General features: G+C 42.8%; 1 protein-coding gene across 1 annotated transcript; it reads right to left on the bottom strand.

The window, feature by feature from the left end:
* Positions 1 to 1842: 1842 nt before the first annotated feature.
* Positions 1843 to 19943, bottom strand: LOC125897124 (calmodulin-1). The gene is made up of 6 exons (XM_049590206.1): positions 19789 to 19943; positions 13436 to 13466; positions 12441 to 12584; positions 3081 to 3187; positions 2701 to 2836; positions 1843 to 1937 (listed from the first exon to the last, which is right to left on the bottom strand). Exons 1-6 carry the CDS (start codon positions 19789 to 19791, stop codon positions 1909 to 1911), a joined length of 450 nt encoding a protein of 149 aa, XP_049446163.1. The 5' UTR covers positions 19792 to 19943; the 3' UTR covers positions 1843 to 1908.
* Between the last annotated feature and the right edge of the window lie 1156 nt (positions 19944 to 21099).

Here is a 21099-nt window from a genome sequence, read left to right as displayed (position 1 = left end):
TACAGTACTTTATCTTCTAACAATAAATTTTGCACTCACAAAACTTTTACATTCTCTTGCAATTGACTTTGTTCTCCCAAGTTTTGCATTCTCTTGAAATAAATTTGTGCATCCGCAATACTTTCACAATCACACAATACATTTTGTACTCTCGCAAAACTTTTGCGTTACTTTTTTTCTTCCATTCTGAGCCATGTTTCCACTCAGCAGCTCCCAGCAGAACGCCCCAGTACGCATCATCTCATTGAATTTGACTTTGAACTGAGAATTAATTATGCAGATAGAGTACTAATGAACATTACCAAAGCTTATTCATCCACACTGCATACTTGTGTGCTGCTGTAGGTTACAGATGCAGCAGTTTTCCAAAGGCTTCATTCAGGTGCAAAAGGAGTAGGGACCCTTTTATTACCTGCAACCTTTACGTAGACGTATATGTTGTTATATTGTTCTTTATTATATTGCTTTGTTTTTGTACATTTACTTATATTACATTGTATTTTTTTTCTACTGATGCTTCCTGTTTGCACTCACAAAGGATGAACTTATCATTTGATTTCTGATTTGTATGGCTAACTATATCATTAAAAAGGCATTAACAAAATGCTGAGTGACATTCGGCTGTACGTTACGTCCACAGTCGACGTTTAACTTTACGCAAGAGCAGCTACGATGATATGACGATGTTAAATTGGAACCTTAAAGTACTGCAGGACGATGCATCATCTAATACCAGGAAATTAAACAAACCTCGCCCAGACCCTTGTGGGACTCCTTACAGATGATTTTCACAATCAAACCTTAAAAAAATGACATGAGACACGATAAAGTTCATGGTCTTTTATTTGAAAAAAAAAAAAAAAAAAAAAAAAAAAAAGACTAGCATGTACAACTTGGAATGAATGTAAACTGAACTCAGATGAACAGTTGCGAAGACTGGTGCGCTGACACTCCTAACAGCGTGCGCTGCGAACACAGTACACCCCTCACTATGCTCTCGTCTGAGTCGAGAAACAGAAGAAGAAAAAGAAAAAGTGAAGGCCAGTGATTCTCTCTTGCAAGAAAAGAGGACAGACACTCCATCTCAGCGAAAACAAAAGAAAAAGAAAAGAAACAATAGAAAGCTCACCGTAAGACTCTTTATGTCCCCCCTCCTTTAAAAAGGGCAGGACGCACAACTACTAAGATGGCCGTCCAAATAACATAACAAAAACAAAAGAACATGCCAAACATTTGAAAATGTATTTTTTGTACATTATTTTTTTTTTTTTTAATCTCTTTTTATCTAGCATACAATTAAGTCCCGTTCCACTTTGACGCTTGAGTTAGAACCTGGTTACTCTCTCATCTTCACAGTACAGGGTTCCTCTCCAAATACAAAAAAACTGTACCAAACCAACAAGAGGACAGCTTATAGTGGAATCAGCACGCTCTGGTAGCCCGGAGGAGGGATGAAGGGAGGGCGGGGGGTTAGTGCTCCGGTCTCAAGCTGCATGCATGAAGAACAGAAAACAGAGAGAGAAAGAAGAGATGGCCAGCCCAGACATTTACCACGAGCAAATGGAACTGGAAGGAGTTCGCCAAATGCTTCTGCTTTAGTCTGAAGGTAGTAGTTACAGGGTTTGTTGTTATTATTGTTACTTGTTAAGTACTGATGCTAAACTGATCTCCAGGGGGAGGGGACAGGATCACTAACCATCATTTTCATGCAGATATTTTTTGTATATTTTTATATTTTTCCTGTGTGGACAGAAGGATATTTTATTTCAACATTCAATTATTTTCTATACAGAAACAGTATGAATAAATGAACATTTTTTTTCCCAAGAGGTAAGTAAAACATTTTGATTTTTTTTTTTTTTCCTTTTTTTTTTCTTCTAAGAGGGGACAGGACGGGGCGGGCAAGCTTCACTTTGCAGTCATCATCTGTACAAACTCTGCAGAGAAAGATAAAGAGAGAGAGAGGACAAAAGACAATGAGGACATGAGGTTTAAGGCTCCGGCTCAGCCTGTTGCCAGCGAGAGCAGTCACCTGCTAAATTGTTAAATGCTTTATTAATTTTTTAATCAACTTGAGCAGGTTCAGAACACACATCCTAATTAGTGTCCCCTTTCCAAACGGCTTCCACGTTCATCTCATTAAACCCATTTGATTAAAAAGCTCTGGCGTTGTGCTTACAGTTGTGGAGATGCACATAAAAACATAAATAAAGAGGCAGAGGAGGCTGTCACTGTCTGCCGAGCACATATTCTGTGCGTGGTACAATGGGAGTGTAAAAGTAGGGCACTTTTCAGCCAAAGACTTATGGACTGTTCATAATATATCAACAGCCTTCTAGAAAATGAGCGCAGTCTCTCGTGTAATGTGCCAAGGGAGCGACGATAGGGGGGAGGGAACAGAGAGGCAGCAAGAAAGGAAGAGTGAAAAGGCTCCTGGCGCCCTGATGATAATTCAGAAGGATGGCTTTCTCCCATCTCTATTTCAGCAGGCTCCATGTATAGCCCCTATCTAATAACTAATATTATGTGTGGCTGGCTTGTCTTGCAGTTGCCCTCAGAGAAATACACAGCTTGGAAAATGAAGTGCTCTGCTCCCCCCCCCACGTTTAATAAAAGCTTACACCATGGCCTAGAAACTAAAGCTATTTGTGCACCGTGACATTTTAGCATGCGCTCCCTTCACAATCCTCTGTCTTTTACCTTCGTAGTTGACCTGTCCGTCTCCATCGATGTCTGCTTCTCTGATCATCTCGTCCACCTCCTCGTCCGTTAGCTTCTCTCCCAGGTTCGTCATGACGTGACGGAGCTCTGCGGCGCTGATGTAGCCATTGCCGTCCTGGAAACATGTGGCATGGGATCAAATGTGTGAAACAGGGAAAGTCCCACAGGCTAACCAGTGATGGGGGAATTGATAAATAAGAAGACATGATGACAGGTGTGAAGCAGGCAGGAAGTCAGAAACTCCCACTAGCCTGGCCCGGCTAAACTTTCTCACCTGTGAGTCATCGTTTAAAAAGACTCTCAGATGACGACATAAACGGAAGGTAAAAATAAAACTGGTTAATAAAAGCTTTATTTACCTTGTCAAATACCCGGAAAGCCTCACGGATCTCCTCCTCGCTGTCTGTGTCCTTCATTTTTCTGGCCATCATGGTCAGAAACTCAGGGAAGTCGATGGTTCCATTACCTGGAAGCGGTGATCAATGAGGAACATTTAATCAGCAAATACTGCAATTACTTAAAAGCAAACTCAGATAAGTCGAGATAATGTGACCCGGCATTTAGCTGATGAAAAGCAACTGACTGGAAATATTCAGAGCCGACGACTGGACCACTTAATATTCATTTAGTCCGGTCGTCCTGGTTTACTTCATCCTATGGGCCATAACTTTACTACAGAGGCGTTCCTCGCAGCAGAGACTCCTGAACGAGTGTTCATCGTTCAGGAGGCTTTAACCGGGAGCCCAGTTATCCACAGAGGTCTCTTCTTCTCCAAAACAAACAGACCAGGTGATTTAAACCAAAATGAATACTGAATTCATCACTTTCATGTTAAAATTCAGTGTTTTTCGGATGCTGTTTGGTACAGCAGGTGCTGGAGCCGAGCTTATGTTTGCTCAGCTTGTTTCTCTGATAACTTCAGGAAACAAATAGTAAAAATAACAAAGATCTAAAAAGTGTATAGTAAAAATGTGGCTTAAAACTTTTAAAAAGTCAAGGACAACCACAACCCTGATGCATGCACCAAGAGGACATGATGCCAATGACAGGCAACGGTGGAAAAAAATGACATGCAAGGTGTCTTTGATGAAACAAAGATGAACATTGTTGGAAACATTTGGGATCATTTAAGTACACAGCTCATCTAAATATAAAACCTTGGTTGAATCACACCCCACCCTTAGGCACTCTATGGGGCAAACAAAACCCCAACAGTGACCCAAAATAACCACATAAACGCCTTTAAAACACTCAAATCCGTGGGATTTATTACAAATAAAACAAGACAACAAGACAACAAAAATCCCGGGCTGAGAGGCAGCAGGACCAGCAGTCCCCACACCACAGGCCTCTTGTGCAGGCAAGTATAAAGTAAAACCACAGTAATAGGTTCAACTGTAGGTTTGAAGATTCATAACATTAGACGTGGATTTGATCGCAGAAAAGGTTGGATCATTTTGAGAAAAACAAATTAAAAGATGGATGAATGACATTAGGTAAAACAGTTGTGGCAATTACAACCTCACATATTCAAATGTAAGACTATTTACTGTCTTTAAAGGCCTAATATTTACCAAATTTAAGACATTTTAAGACTTTTTAAGGACCTGCACACGTCCTGCTTTAATGTACACCTTCCTTCCTGTGTTAAACACCGCTACCGCAGGCTGAGAGGAGGAGGTGGGGTTGGGATGTACGGGTGTAAGTGACTCTGTGTGTGTTTCCCTTTCTTCCTCAGGGAAGCCCCGGGAAGATGCTGCATATGTTATACACAGCGCAGCAGGATTGCTGGGGGACCCAAGCCAGTCATCCATAATGTAGACATATAGTATACTGTGCAGTGAGGCCTTCGAGGAGCCTCGGTAAATCATAGACTTGTCTCTACTGGTGTCAGAAACAGCAGCTGGAGGGGAGGAGAGGAGGCCGAAAAAAGGGCGGGGAGCTTCAGTCCAGATACTACATACTATAGGTCCACTATTATCTGCCCTTAAGGGACTGTTCTTTACTTATCAGATAAGGGAGGTGGCCTTCCCTCCCTCCAGCATACATTAGTTACCCTTAGATGTTTGAAAGTTAAAAGTTGAAGTTGAAATCCTGGAGTTGATAAAAGCACATTTTTTCACTCTTGTCGTGCATGCTGGTTAGTTTGTGCAAATGGGGTTTTTGGCAACATTTTAAAAAGACGTCGAATAAACTAATTTACGAGCAGACAAGTACATTCCTCGCCCACTAGCTACATGACTCAACCGCCATAACCTACACGTCAGTCCACATTCAGCCCCCTTCGCTCCTTGGCCTGGAAGAGGAAGTCCCAAAAAAACTGCTAAGTTAGCAATTAGCTAGCTATGAAGTAGTATGTTTTTAAAAAAGATGGTAAAGGCTAGGGTAATGGGAAGGCTACATCTGATAACTTATGCTAACTTGGCATTTAGCTAGCTATTAAGTTTTACATTCTAAGACAGGTGGTTAGGGTTAGGGTAAAGCTACATCTTGTTACTTATGCTGATGCTAACTTAGCAATTAGCTAGCTATGGAGTTTTATGTTATAAAAGAGACGATTAAGGTTAGGGCAAGGGTCATGGGAAGGCTATATCAACTACTTATGCTAACTTAGCAATTAGCTAGCTCTGAGGTATTACATTATAAGAGAGGTAGTTAAGGTTCGGGCAAAGCTACGTTTTGTTACTTATGCTAATGCTGAGTTAGCAATTTGTTAGCTATGAGGTATTATGTTGAAAGAGATGTGGTTAAGGTTCGGGCAAAGCTACAGCTCATTGCCTATGCTAATGCTAGGTTAGCGATTAGCTAGCTATGGGGTATTACGTTAAAAGAGAGGTGGGTAGCCATCACCTTGAGGTGTTAGTCTTGTACTCATGGTGGGCGTGGTTTATAGGGGCGTGTTGTGTGTGGTACAAACAGATTCTGTCTGCAGCTACATGTCTCCAGATTTGGTTTTGCTTTTTGTCTGATGGAAACATTCATCCTATGAACATAACACTTTATTTTTTTTATTGGTTTAACTCAGGTGTACTTTAAATTTCACGAGTTTATTGGTTTATCTATAATTTTATTATTCAATTTTAACATTTTTCATCAGTTCTGCGTCACATGTCTTAGTATCTTTTATTGGTTTATTCTTAATTTTTATTATTTCATGAGGTTTTGTTCCTAGTGTTGTTAAATCTGACTTTTATGGTCAGTTTCTGGCTTTATTTTGAGCCTCGCACTTTGTGCAGCAAACTGTGCCTCCACCTGGAATTGAATGTGCTGTATAAATAAAGTTTTGCTTGCTGCTGTGCTGGTGGCGCATGTATGCGTGCGGTAGGATCAATATCCATGTTACTGTTGTCAAGACAGGATTACCAGGGGATCAGACCCTCCTGACAGAGGAAGGATCTATGAGGAACTCAGCAGCTCACCGACCGCAACCACAGCAGGGAGGACGGGAGGGCTGGCGGTGACTAATGGCGGTGAGAGGTGCTTTCATGCAGACCTGGAGACGATGGGAGACGGCGCGGCGGTGTATTATAATTAAAAACTGACACAAAAAAATGTCAGGGGATTGAGGAGAAGGTCAGGGACACCGAGGGCACAGCACCCGGGAGGATTAGCCCTGGGGTGGGACGGATGGGGTGGAGGGATTGTACGCAGATTAACCAATGACAGAGCACGCCTCAGAGAGCGGGATACAGAGAGAATAAGAGAATAGATGTATGTGTATGTGTGTGGAACGAAAAGGGATGCAGCAGTAATGTGATGGGGCAGATGGTGATCTCATAGCCTGGGGTAACAATCTAAGGACCTGTTATCTAACACACAGAGACAGCCAGCAGCACCGAGGGAACACATGCTGCCACTGGGGGTTGGGAGGAAGGCTGATGGAGGGGGGGGGCTGTCCCAGTCCTGGAGGAGGGACGGACTGGAAAACCATCATCTGAGGGGGGACAATGAGTGAAGAAGCGAGGCAGCCCTCGAGTGATATCTGCTCAACTGCACCTCCAGCCAGCTGCTGCGGTGGAGGGAGGGAAGGAGGGATGAAGATCGGGAGGAAGGCAGGCGGGATGAGAGAGAAAATGGTGGGAGGAAAAGAGAGAGAAAAACAAGAGGGAGGGAGTGAGTGGGCGGCAGAGAGGGAGATGGAGATGAGGGAGCTGTGAAGAGGAGAGAATATAAGGAGTGAACCGAGTGGGAGATGGTGCGATTACACATAAGAGGTGCTGACGCAAACTATAGAAGGCTGAGGCATCTTGCTGTGTGTGTGTGGTCATCGCTTTTTTCCTGCATCATAAAGCCAACTTCCATCCCCGAGATGAGACAGAGATGTCGGGTTGTGTAATGATGACGAGTGATGCGCTGTGACTAAAGCTAATATTTAATATCTTTTACATATTTCAGCTCAGCCTGGTCGGGAACATGGAAGCTCCTGCGTCGTCTCACTCAGGTGTGGTTAGCTGGTTGTGAGATAAACAGCAGCGTTTCCATCCGATACTGTAACACACACTGTTCATAAACTGCGTCTCGGCTTTTACAATCCAATCGCCAGCAGCTTTCTGTTCCATCCTCCCCTCCATTCATTGTAATTCTTTGCCACAGCCTCCTTGTTTGGTAAATAAAGCTGATTTTCAATGGGCCGGCTGACATCCCATGGCTGCCGATGTGGGTACTGGATGTGCAGAGCGCAGAGAGGCCTTATGTAACCACTTTTATTTTCCATTACTAGCTTCATTGCTGTCTGACCTAGATTGCATCAGCCAAGGGAGGCAGAGGCAGAACAAGGGGATGTTAGTGATGGTGTGTGTGTGTGTGTGTGTGTGTGTGTGTGTGTGTGTACTTGCTCCTGGGTGTAACTGAGGGGGAGGGCGCTGAGGATGGTGGGAGGACGTTTCAATAAAGGGGCAGCCAAACTGCGGTGCGATTGATTTCTCCTGATCAATGCAGTCCCATTTACAAAATCCTATAAGCTGACAGAGCAGCGCTCGGGTGAAGGCTCAGGCTCACTGACAGCTAACATCCTCGACTCTGCTGCCCAAGGACGGTCAGTCTGGGAGCTACTAGCCAACTTCACCGACTCCTCTGTCTCTAGTTTTGTGTCTTTAATTCTCTGTCGTTCACAGAGTCTTTAGGAGACGCTGCAGTGGAGGATAACGACTCGGTGAAACTCTGTTAATGAGGTGACTTAGGGTTGAGATGTGATGATGTGATGATGTGTAATGTGACGTTACAGACCAGCAGGGCCCAACAATAAGGATCGCCCGATTGCCTGTGGCAAGTAAAATGCCATGTCGGACTAGTAAATCTAGCAGCTTACTTGCCTGATCGGGCCAAGTCGTAAAAAAAGAATTGCATCATTTTTTCAGAGCTGACTATGGAAATAGCGAAGGAGTGTGCCATCTCACTTTATTCTCATTAGGACTAAGTGGAATACTTGAGTATTCTGTACGGATAAGGTACTTTTAATGGGTAAAATGTGCCAGTATCTGTGATGAAGAAAAAATCTTCGTTTGAGTAGCTGTGTTCAATCTATTACTCGTGATTTAAAATGATCTAAAGCTCAATTCTGAGGCTCTTTGTAAATATTTTTGTCAGAAATAATGAATGAAGCAACTTCTGATCAACCCACATCAATTTCAGGTTTAAAATAACAACTTCCTGTTAAGTCCCACCCACTTAGAAGTTAAACCCCACAAACTTCCTGACTAAACTTTACCCTTTCCGAGTGCATACATGGATACAGATCATTTAGTTGGTTGAACAGTGGGGCTGCAAAGGTGTAGCGGTTTTAATATATATATCATGATATAAAAATTGATGGTTATCGTACCGTTTACTGAACGGAGAATCTCAACTTTATTTTAGTTATCTACAAAAGGGAGACTTTTTACATAAAGAAAATGGTTTCCAGTAGGGCTAAACATTTAGTAATATAGTAATAAAACATTTATTCAACCAAAAATAACCCTTCTCTTTTTATTCCTTTACAGGTCATTTTGACTTTTAATAATAATAATTCTGTCATACCATATGATACAAACCTGTCAAACAGATATAGATAACGTACGGTTACGTGCTAATCCCTACTTCTCATCTCATTTGAGAGTTGCACACGTGCTACACCAATCAGGCACTTGTGAGAAAATAATTGCAGGTAAAGAGAAAGTTTATTTTATCAATGTCTTTTAATTGTCTTATTTTGTTGTCCTGCTTTTTTTCCAATGTTTTTATTGTAACGTACTGGTTTCTGGTGTGATCTCACGTAATCCATCTGCCTTGCAAGGTAATTTCTATAAACAGATATCTGCATATCATCTGTGGGCAAAGGAAAGATTTTGGTGTCTGAAGTCTTTCCGTTTGTAGGCTGTTTGTAGTCCAAATAGTGCTGACCAATCACTGCAGGTAAACAGTTGGTGTGGAGAATCAGAATGCCGAAATGCAAACTCAGAACTCGTGAGCCTCAGTTGATGAGTTAGTTTTATATGAGCTTTAAATTTCTGCATTCAACTGCAAATATCTATGATGAAGTCTTGGCTCAGATATCCGCTGGCTACAACGGATCAGCCAAAAATACTGGACTCTGATTTGGGCAAACATGGAGGAAGAAAGTTAAGCTGTAAATACAGAAAGCTGAAACACTTGAAATTATTGTTCTCAGGTAGATTAAAGTCTCCATTTAGAAAGATTTTTTTATTGTTTTTATTTCTATTGTTTTGCGTTTGTATAGAAGTTCCACATGAAAGAAGAAAATAATAAAATGTGATGAAGTACAGTGTTAAACGTTTTCTCAACTGGAATTTACAGAGAAAATACTGCATCCTGACATAAACTGTTACTGTTATATAAAATCACATAAAGCCTGTCAGAAGATTTTGGCCGTATCGCCCACCTCTGAGATGAAGAGAAGAATCTGTCTGAGTTGTGGCACTCAGCGTGGGGCGCTAACACTGACAGTCTTTTGACACTTGGCTCGCTCTACTCACCAGCACTGTGAGCACCTCCTGTGCATCTATATCCCTGACATTGTCAACTCTGATGGAACTGAACACACAGTGACTAAACTGCTGACACAGAGAGACACGTCATCTGAAAATAAAGCTGGCCAGACAGTTGGCTCGGACAGTTGGTTGACAGTTGGTAAAAAAAAAAAAAAAAAAGGGAGGGAGGTGGGCAACAACACCGCTGATGTGCTCCGAGACGGGGCCGTAATGGATGCTGTTTAATCCCTCATGCAGTTGTACCAGAGGTTTTACCACTGGAGTTGTGCAACAAAATGGTGACGTGAAATTATGGTTCTTTCCCCAAATGACTGAAATTAATGGATAAATCTCTCAAAGAACTGTGGCACCAAAATTGGAATTTTACTGTAAGTCATTTCGCTGATTAAAAACGGGGGTGTGAACAGGAAAGGATCAGTTAAACTGCTGGTGGGAACAGAATGGCATCACCTTATTAACCTAAATATTAAAATCCTTCCTACTCGCTCACAGTAGACTTTGTAAAATGTGAGTACAATTAACAATTTAACTGCTGATTGTCCATCTTTTAAATACATTTTCCCAGTAAATTAAGTCAAAAATGTACACATTTTACTTTGGTGGATTCAAAATTATTCACAAAATAAATGTTAATTCCTGCTAGTATCCCATGATGAGGTAGTCCACTCCTCCAGTCCAAAATTATGACCAATCTCAAGATTTAATAAGTGTTATATGAAGTCTATAGTGTGAAACTAACTAATATTAACTGTTAAATCAATGTGTTTGTAGAATAAGATACTTCTGATGCTAAAGCTCTTCAAACTTCATCATTTAGGACTAATTAAGAGGAATTTACTCGTTCTATATGGCATCTGGTAAGACCTAGCCAAGATAACAATAATTACCTCAATATAATTTTCCTGGATAGAAATATAAGCGAAGTAGTAATAGTAGAAGAAGATGACACCAGCCAGCAAGATAATGCGTAGACTACAGTAATGTTATAACATAACCTAACAACAAAGTTCAACACGCTCATTAAGTTTTTTTTAGTGTGATTATTATGACCATGGATAACAGCCCTGGACTACCCCACAACTGAATTCACCATATGGCGTTAGCTAAAGTAGCTGTATGGGGAGTTTACTCATCTAATGCTAATGGTTAGTTATCGTTACGTTAGCTTACGTGACTTGTGGCTAACGCCATTTCATTAGAATAAAATGACAACATAAACAGATATAACATAAATAAAACTTTAATTAGGGCTGTGTAATAAAACAATTATTAGCTATATCGTTTTCCTTGACAGAAACATAATGAATTTCCAATAAATTGTTGTCGTTACAATGCTCACAATCTCCTAAAGTTAGTTTTAGTATGATTGTTTTGACCATGTATGACAGTGCTGGGCTACACCAGGACTGAATTCGCCAAGCAACGTTAGCTACAGTAGCTGTATGGGTAGTAGACTCCTGTTTTAAACCGTCTATGAAAAGTTTGACACGCTGTTGACCAGAATTAAGATGTCTAAAGTTGTCAATTTGTTGTGTTATTTATTGACATTATTTTGATTCTGAATCTACCCCAGATTTGAGAAATATCCCACTGTTGGGTCAATGTTTGTCAAGTTCTGACAATAGTTTACACCAAAATTAATGGTTCAATTTCTTCAACTTTCACTCAGGAGCAAAAATCAGCTTTTAAACTTGAAAGATATAATGATTCGACATTTATCATAATAATTATCTATATCAACTGATATGAACATTTTTATCAGTGCAACATTTTGGGCCATATCACCCAGCCCTAGTTCACATAAAATTGATTTATTACATACTAGGGATGCACCGATTTTATCGTCCGAACATTGGTATCAGCAGATATTCGCCAGCAAATAAGATAACATTCTACTATGGCAATAGCCAGTGTTCTTCTTTTGTGTTTGTGTCACATCAATTTTGCGCTGGCCAAATAGCAGAGCTTGGACTAACATCCCAGGGACAACAGAAGACGTGCTTGGGACAAACAGAGATTTTCCCCGAGACACCGTCAGGATGAAAGGAGGCAATAAACATACCCTGTTGTTTTCCTGATAATACTTCACTGTGAACAACAACTCCATTTTGGTACTGGTAGGAGAAGAGCTAGTTAACGTTAGCTCTTAGCAGCCGGTGGTGGAACTAACAGCTAAAAGAGGTTCCACTGAGCTACATAATGATGTGTTCATGCTCCATTCAGTAAAAAGGAGTATTTGGTGAAGGTAAATTATAACATTGTCATGATATGTCCAAATGTAAGAAATTTTAAATAGATACAGCTGTTTGGAGGTGAATTCATTGTTTTCACAGCAATAGATATTAAAGAGGGAATTATAATTTATTATACATAGCAAAACAGCTTTTGAGGCATTTTTTTAAAATTTGTTTCTTTTTAAATGTTTTTCGTGTGAAAGAAGGTTATATTAAGTTTTGTTTCCTAAGTTTGAATTAGTGCTCATTCAAAGATGGTGTGATAAAAGGCTGAATGACTGAGGCTGAGTTTATTTTTTCATAATCAAGATTTCATTGCTTCCCTGGCACAAAAGGGGGAATGAATAAAAACAAAAACAAAACAAACAACAACAAAAAAAAAATTAGTATTGGTCAAATTATCATTTCAAACATTGGTATCTGCCGAGAATTTCACAATCCATGCATCCCTATCACTGATATATCAGTGATGAGTAACTCATGTATGTTTACTGACCGTCAGCGTCCACCTCATTGATCATGTCCTGCAGCTCAGCCTCTGTGGGGTTCTGGCCCAGCGACCTCATGACAGTGCCGAGCTCTTTGGTGGTAATGGTGCCATCACCATCCTTGTCGAATAAGGAGAAAGCCTCCTTGAACTCTGCAGGGGTGGAGGTGAGACGGAAAGGGTAGATTACTATTGCTGTGCAGTTGCAGAAACAAGTTATGTTAGCACGCCACAGTTAGGTCGGGAAGGTTAATCCATCCCTTGTGACTGGAGGGGCTGCGTTAAATAAGTTCATGCTCGTCTGTAAATTAGCCCACATGAGAGCGGATAGAAGTGACGCTGTTAAATGTGCTAAAACGTCACAGGGATCCTATCTTATACCGCGGAAGAAAAACATAGAATGCTGCAGAATATTGGGAGCTGAGAAACCAGATTTTATTGTAGGAACTTGTCTGCAGCAGCTTGTACGAGCACGCTCCTAAACTACGGGCCATAAAATCCCGTCCAGGGAGGTGCAGGCAGTGCTGAGCATTAGCCTTGAAGCTTTAGCACAAGCTAATTAGCCACAGAGGGGTTTGACTGAGAAGAAATTGCGCAGCATCCAGTTTTAGTACAAAGGCCACATCATTTATTTATCGAGAATATCAAGGTGCCTTGGTGATTGAGAGTGCTCATAAGCTCGCCTTGAAAACTGTCTATTCATTGCGGCTTCATGGGTTTTAATCCTGACTCATGACACGCTGTAAATTCTTCTTCCCCTCATTTCCTGTTCATTTCGAAAAGCTAATGATCTACCGAGGGAGAGCGGCTGCCAAATCCTTCAACGTTCTGTTTCATTACGTACTCTCTCTCTTTAAGTGGCGTGGAGGCAACCAGAACAGCTAATGAGAGATATTACCTTCATCATGTGATGGGGGGGTTATTCAATAACACATTGTGCAGCCAGTAAACACATGAAGAAAGGACTTAGTTACAAGGAGGAGAAAAGGTCTTTGAGTTCCTACCTGCAATCTGCTCCTCTGTTAGTTGGTCAGCCTGCGGTTGGAAAAAAAAAGAGGAGGAGGAAGAGGGTTACAAACAATGAAGTTTCTCAACAACCCAAAATTCCAAGTCCCCAACTGTTGCGTCATGACATTCCTCATCGTCCCCACCCGCCAACCACCAACACTGGCCACAGTGTTCAGGGGTCTGTTGGCCTCGGCGCTCGGCTGTCACCAGAGGCCTCAGCTGGAATCTGCTCACAGGACTGCCAAGATTTACCCACAACAATACCCCAAATTAACTGCGAGCCCCATTAAAGCTCTGGGGACCAGAGCGTCAATCTGTCTGAGGACTTGTTTCAATATTTGTAGCTCAAATCTTCCTTTATATTTCTTTTTGAAAGGATGTTTTCTGCTCTCAGCAGAATCACGCCATGCTAAATTGATTTTGTCCCTGTAAAAGTCCATCCTGACTCCAGTTACAGAAATACTTCACCCACAGAATGAACGCTTGTGTATCGATTACTCGCTGCGTGTTTTGCTTAATTTGTGGAGAGAACTTTGTTTTTCTTGCATGCCACCACAGAGCACGGAGAATCCAATAAAGGCCAACATTCCTGATGAATTGAAGTAATCAGGGTCCACATTTAACAACAGCAAAATTCTATCAAAACACCCCTATACAAACGCTCACAAAACTCGTGCAGGAAATTCTAAGTCTCACTTAACCAGACGTATGACCAGTACTTCCTTCCCACATTGAAAACCTTAATACTTGAGTGTGGCTTTCAGAGCATAGGTGAGTTTTACTTTCAGTTCAGTTTAAGATTGTAATGTTTTAGTGAAAATACATGTTTTTGAAGTACTAAGCATACGACTATTATTGAACTAAATGATAGTTACATTTTCTACTGATATTCTCATTCAACTAATTCAAAAAATTTAAGTGCAATATCGCAGTCTGTCACAATGTTTTTTAATGCACAAGTTGACGCTGCAAAGACAATTAAAAACTGATATACTGTGCAGCCCTGACTCCAGTCTGACACTGACTGTTACTGATGCTGAAAATCGGTTATCAGACTTGGCTCCAACTAATACCTGAGGTTTTACAGAGACTTCTTTGAGAGGTTGTATTTGTTTGATAGACTGCTACAAAGCTACCTCGTTGAGAACTTTTCAGTGTTGTCGCAATACTAGAATTTCTAACTTTGATACAAGACCTTAAATATTCGATACCATGGGGAAAGTCTGACATTGATTTATTTTCATTAAAAGATAAATATGCAAAGACTTCAACATGATTAGAGCTGCAACGATTAATCAGTTCGTTTTTAACTATTAAATTAATTGGCAACTAATCTGATAAGCCGTTCATCGGTTCAAGTAAATTTTCAAGAAACATTTCAACACTGTCTGATTCCACCTTCTTAAATCAAGGTTCCAACGGTCATGGAAAACCTGGAAAAATCATGGAATGTGCAAAAATCATTGAAGGTTTTGGAAAAGTCATGAAATTTTGTGCTGTGTAATTAAACTGCTACAGTAATCTTCAATGGATAAATTTCTAAATTTATTCTCCTTGTGTTGCGTCTCTTCTTTCATGTGTGGCCGCTAGCTTAAATTATGTTTGAAGAGTTTGAATCTGATACCTTTGAAAAATTAATATGGATCCTTAAAAAGTCATGAAAAAGTTTTCAATTTTGTCCATTAAAATGTTTGGGAACACAGTTAAATGTGAATATTTTCTAGTTTTTTTCCTCCTCTACGTCAAAAAACATAATATCTTTGGGTTGTGGACACAACAAAACATTTGAGGACGTCATCTTGGGCCTTCACCATTTCCTGATGTTTTATAGACCAAAAAACGAATCGACTATCGTATCTGATAGGGATGAGCGGTACACCATTTTCTGTATCTGTTTAACCAACTAAATGATCTGTATTTGCACTGAGAATGGGCGGAGTTTTAACTGGAAATGGGTGGGACTTAACCAGAAGTTGTTATCTTAAGCCTGAAGTTTATATGGGTTGATCTGAAGTTGCTGTATTCATTATTTACAAGAAAACTATTTACAAAGGAGCCTCAGGATCATTTTGGATCAAGACAGTAAGATAATAAACTCATTTACCCAAATGAGGATTTTCCTTCATCACAGGTGCAGATTATTGACTAAATTCATTTGGAAACTACTTGTACTCTTAAAAATAAGTTCATTATCTGTAGGGGATACTTGTTTCATTCAAGTATTCAGCTAAACCCTGGTATCTGGGGGCCTCTTGTGATTTCCACTCCTGATATATGTATCGATTTTTTTTACAACGCCACCACAAACACACCGCACGCAATTAAATTAACCTGTTCAAAAAGTTCGCTACACCATGGCGGTCCACACATGAGGGACCGCTGGCCAACAAGACGCTGTAATAAAATGGATGAAGCGCTGTCTCCAGACCAAGAGAGAATGTTTAGGCGGGGTTGTTTCAGGACATATCTGCAGCATGCAGTGTTTTCTATGGTCGTACCAACGGGAGAAAACAGGCCTGCTGCTGGGTTGGCGCACATCCTCCCAGCCTGTTCCCTCGGCTCGCTGCGGCTGTGTGATGGCTGATAGTGACTCACACATGCTTTAAATGGTTTGCAGGCGAGCATCCATCCGCTGCCAGGCCCTCTACATAGAGGGATCAGGCGTCTTTGTGAAGGAGCTACTGGTTCGGCTGTAAAGTGTGAAGACTGAGGCGCCAATACCTCCCACAGGTACCCTCCCATCCCTGCGTTTCTTTAATTGTTATTGTTACCAGACCACACTGACATCATTGTGTTTGGCAAAACACACACAGATAAACAAGAGCAGTCATGTTGCAAACACACAGTGTCCCTTTTAAAGGCATTCTCCATCAAAACCAGTACTTTCCATCCCTGTGCTTCCTGAGAATTACTCAGAGTAACCGTTTCTGCCTCAAAGCAAATTTCTCCGGCCCATCGGTGTGTTTACGTGTTTGGACGAGCAATCAAGCTGCGGACGCTGCCAAGCAGACATCCCATAACAAAGTCACCCTTAATTCCCAGGCCTGGTGAAACATGAGCCTCGTAAAGTCCATGTTCCTGTTTTAATTTGTAAATCAAGCCTGTAAATTAAGTTTGTTGCATAAGGAGGAGATTTGGTTAGACTGATGACACACTGCGAGCTGACCTTTAACTTCACAAAAACTTGAGCAGCAGCAGCCACAGGATGCATCGATCCTGCCGGCGGAGGGGTTTCATGATAACATCGCTCATACAATTAGCTGACATGATTCAATGTTCTCCCTCGCTGCACCCTCTTCCTGTCTCCATTTCCATCTGCAAGAAATGGAAATGTCACGAGTAGACTTGCACCGATTAATCGGCAGTGCTCAGGACACATTGACCTGTGACCGTCAGTCTAAAATATGCTGACTTAAAACGCTGGCCAAATTTCGGCCGCGCCGCATGATTGATATCGTGTAACATCAGCAGCGCACAATCGGGAATCGGTATCGGCCCAAAAACAGCGATGCTAACGTGGCACCCAGCATCACCATTACTGTGTGTATCTGGTGCCATCGTTAAGATATCTGTTTCTCACTCTTTCTCTGGTGATGGCGTCCTATCCTCCCTTTAGTCACCCTCTTTGTCATGCTGCGTCGCTCCCACTGTCTCTTTCTGTCCCCTGCTGTCTCTCTAAGTGGACTGGGTGTGGGGTTTGGTGACTCAGTGCTATGGATCCTCCCTTGGCTTAGACCCAAGCTGTCGGGGCCTCACGGTGCTGCTGCACCACCAGGCCCACCACCGGTCCATCCCTTCCCTTTCTCCCCTTTTTCCTTCTTCTTTCCTCTTTGGATTTCCGCCAATACCAACTCCTTCTCCTCCTCCTCCTCCTCTTCCAGACCTTTCCCCTCTGCATGTTTCTGTCTCTGCATGTGCCATACTGTTCAGAGGAAACTCCCCATGATTCACCATCCACAGCGTCCTATGGACCGGGGCGTTCACTGCCAGGCTCTGACAGCTTGCAGAGGAATAGGAGTGTTAGGGTGGGGATGGGTGAGGAGTGGGGGGGGGGAGGCTCTGCTGGCAGCAGTTTGCTGGCATGAGTGGGTCAACCACTCCCACTGTTGCCCGGGCAGCCGGCCCCAGCAATGCGCTCCAAACAGGACTGTGGGAGGCAGGAGGCTGTTCACTGGGCCAGCGAGGAATATCTTGTGCTCTTGGTTGATGTCATATTACCCTTATACAAACATACTGCATCGCTCACTGTTCACACTCCGATTAATTTGATAGGGGATGCAAAATGGTGTAAGAGAACACCGGTGATGATCTTCATTTTTATCAGCGCTGTAGGCACATTTCAAACAGCTGATGAGCCGAAGAGTTCCTGAAGTATCTTCTCTATACGTGAGCGATGCACGGGCAGCTGACAGATGGGCGTGACACACATACACACATCCATTCATCCCAACACGAGCACAAACACAAAGAGCGAGTGTGGCGCACACACTTGTTTTCTAAAGCAGCACAGAGCTGCACAGAGCACTGTACGCCTCCTCTCTTTGAGGCCGGACAAAAGGCAGCGAGGCCCCGGGGCCGGGCTGTGTCTGCAGGGGATGGGGGGGGGGGGGGGGGGATGGGTGTAAACAACACCAGCCTCCCTGCACCCTGCGGCCAAGGCCGGTCCACCATATGGCCCAGGGGCAGTAGGTGGCCAGGCACTCCTCTGCCTCCGCACCACTTTTTCACTCCTAGACACCGGGAACATGGGACATGGCGAGGTGTTGCCGCCAAGCATATAAATTATTCACTGCAGCGGATCAGATGTCCTTCAAGTTACTAAACATGCATCAGCAAACAAGAGCGTAACAGGAACAGGATAGCATGGTCCGACTTATTCGATACTTCCACCTCGATGGGGGAGGCTGTTTCCACTCCAGCGGCAGTATTGAGGGGGCTCACGCCTGTGGATATTCAGAGATGCTGATACGCAGACTAACTCCATAACAATTCCACTTTACACTCCGATTACTGTGGCGCATTGCAACGTGAAACTGCATCGCAGCTTGATACCATATATGGGATATTTGATCACAGCAGGGGGGGTGGGGGTGGGGGGGCAGAGGTCTGCAGCTTCTTGACTCCCTCGGGACATTAATGATCTATCAGGCCTGATAATCAATGAATTAGTTCGAAGGCCTCGTTTCCACCTCTCCTGGTGTGACGTAGCCAACCAGCCAGCGGCGGCTCTGTTTCAGAGTGCGTCTCCAACATCTGGTGAGAACGCTGTGGTTATGGGCAAATGTATTTTTGCAAGTCACTGAGGCCCGCTGCAACACTGTGGTTCCTCTGAGTTTGAGCAGAATAAAACATCACCTTTTAATCATGATGTCATGTTCATATCTCACAATAGTTGGAGGGGGAGAAGAAGAGTGGACTGAACTTCACAGCTGTTTGTTTGATGGCAGCAGAAAGAGCTGCTTCTGGGACAAACTCACATTTGCATTACATCGAAAATTTGCAAAGAGGCAACCAAATCAGCCGACATGACAGAAATAGATAACACAGGCTGAGATAAACCCAAAGAGGAGGCTGCAGTGAAGGCGGAACTGCGCCTCGTATCGTGTTTTTAGTGCAGCTTTTATAAGCGACACAACGTGTCTATAACCTTGTAATTACAGAATATGGTCAGTTTCCGTTGCGGAACACTGACGAGATGTCCCCCATCACGGCTCGGCACGGCTCGACTCGAGCTGCAAGATGGTGCAACCGACCAAAAGAGGAAGCTGCTTTTCCTCCTGACAGAATAAAACCCCTCCAACATGAAACATGTCTCAGCTCCGCTATGATCCACAGCTCCCAGCACGCCTGCGCTCCTCACACTGGGCTGTAAAATGCACCATAAATGCACCCAGGCTGCAGGATTCTGCTCTAAACACCCAAAATAGCCCGCAAGTTATCCACATAGCACCAAATCTAGTCCAAGAATGAACAGGATCTGCAGCGTGCAGCCGTGAAGCCGCCGCTGACCCGATCATATCCATAATGCTGCTGTGGATTGCGCAGTTATGAGGAAATACGGTCCACGGTTTGATGGTGGACACAATTTCACGCATAACCCCGCATTAAAGAACAAAGATAGACCATAATAAGGCTTCACATCTATCCAATGCGTTAGTCAGAACATGTAAAATGCCGTTTGCGGGCGTTTTCCGCCTCCTTTACGCACACGGACAGCTCGTACACGGAATCAATGAGTGAACAGAGAGAAGGCTGCAGGAGCGGAAAAGCTTCAAACACTCACAGAAAACATCTTTCCTAAAATTAAAAGTCATTTCCCCGCTGCTCAGAATGAATGACAGATACATACCATGTCGGATGGGTTGTGTGCTTGTTGGTCTGTGGAGGCAGACTAGGAGTGTGGTCCTTCCTTAGATGGAGTTCCACTGGCGGGTTAGGAGTGTGTATATTGGCCGTGGCCAGAATGGGGATTGCCTGTGTATCCCTCCGCCACGCTAGCACTGATCACTCACTTCCTTATTTCAATTCAGGGTTGCTGCAGCGGCGCAGGCCTCCAGCACAGGACCTGCCAATCACCGGGGCTGAAACGCCTGCAGTGCATAGAGTGCGTCCTGACACTCACATCACACTGCAGGATGCAGAGGGGAGCTGGGTAGTTACTGCTACACACAGCTTTGTAAGATGTTTTCAAGACTAACACGGTTCTCTTTGTAACACCAACAACACACACGGCACACATGGGGTCAAACGTCCAACAGTTAATATGTTGCAGCCAGGCTGAAACCACTGGTGTTAATCCATGGGCGGATCATGAGACAGTGGGACCCTGGGCACAGATATGAAAGAGGCCCCACCACCTCTGATACATAAGACCAAGACACAGAGACGCTGTAGATGTTTTGCATCTGTTGTGTCTCCTTGTGGTTGTTTTGTATCTGTGTGAGGTCGTATTTTGTGTCTCTGAGGTGATCTTGTGTTGCTTTGCAGTGGTTTTGTGTCTCCTTAACGTTGCCTTGTGTCTTTTTGTAGTTGTTTTGTTTCTCTTTGAGGTCATATATTGTGTCTTTGAGGAAATATTTTGTGTTTTTGAGGTCATGTTTTGTCTTTGACGTGATTTTGTGTCTCTTTGCAGTCATTTGTGTCTCCCTGAGGTTGTTTCATGTCCTTTTGTAGTTGTTTTTTTTCTATTTGAGGTCATATGTTGTGTCTTTGAGGTCATGTTTTGTGTCTTTGAGGTCGTATTTTGTGTCTCTTTGCCATGGTATTGTGTTTTGTTAAGATTGTCTTGTGTCTTTTTCTAGTTGTTTTGTCTCTCCTTGAAGCCATATATCGTGTCTTTGAGGTCACGTTTTGTGTCTTTGAGGCCATATATCGTGTCTTTGAGGTCATGTTTCGTGTCTTTGAGGTCATGTTTCGTGTCTTTGAGGCCATATATCGTGTCTTTGAGGTCATGTTTCGTGTCTTTGAGGCCATGTATCGTGTCTATGAGGTCATATATCGTGTCTTTGAGGTCATGTTTCGTGTCTTTGAGGCCATATATCATGTCTTTGAGGTCATGTTTCGTGTCTTTGAGGCGATATACTGTCTTTGAGGTGGTGTATCATGTCTTTGAGGTCATGTTTCGTGTCTTTGAGGCCATATATCATGTCTTTGAGGTCAT

Source organism: Epinephelus fuscoguttatus, linkage group LG11 (genome assembly GCF_011397635.1).
Source record: "Epinephelus fuscoguttatus linkage group LG11, E.fuscoguttatus.final_Chr_v1".
Classification (NCBI taxonomy): Eukaryota; Metazoa; Chordata; class Actinopteri; order Perciformes; family Serranidae; genus Epinephelus; species Epinephelus fuscoguttatus.
The sequence above is the reverse complement of the archived record's forward strand: the minus strand, read 5'-3'. Positions and strand labels throughout refer to the sequence as shown.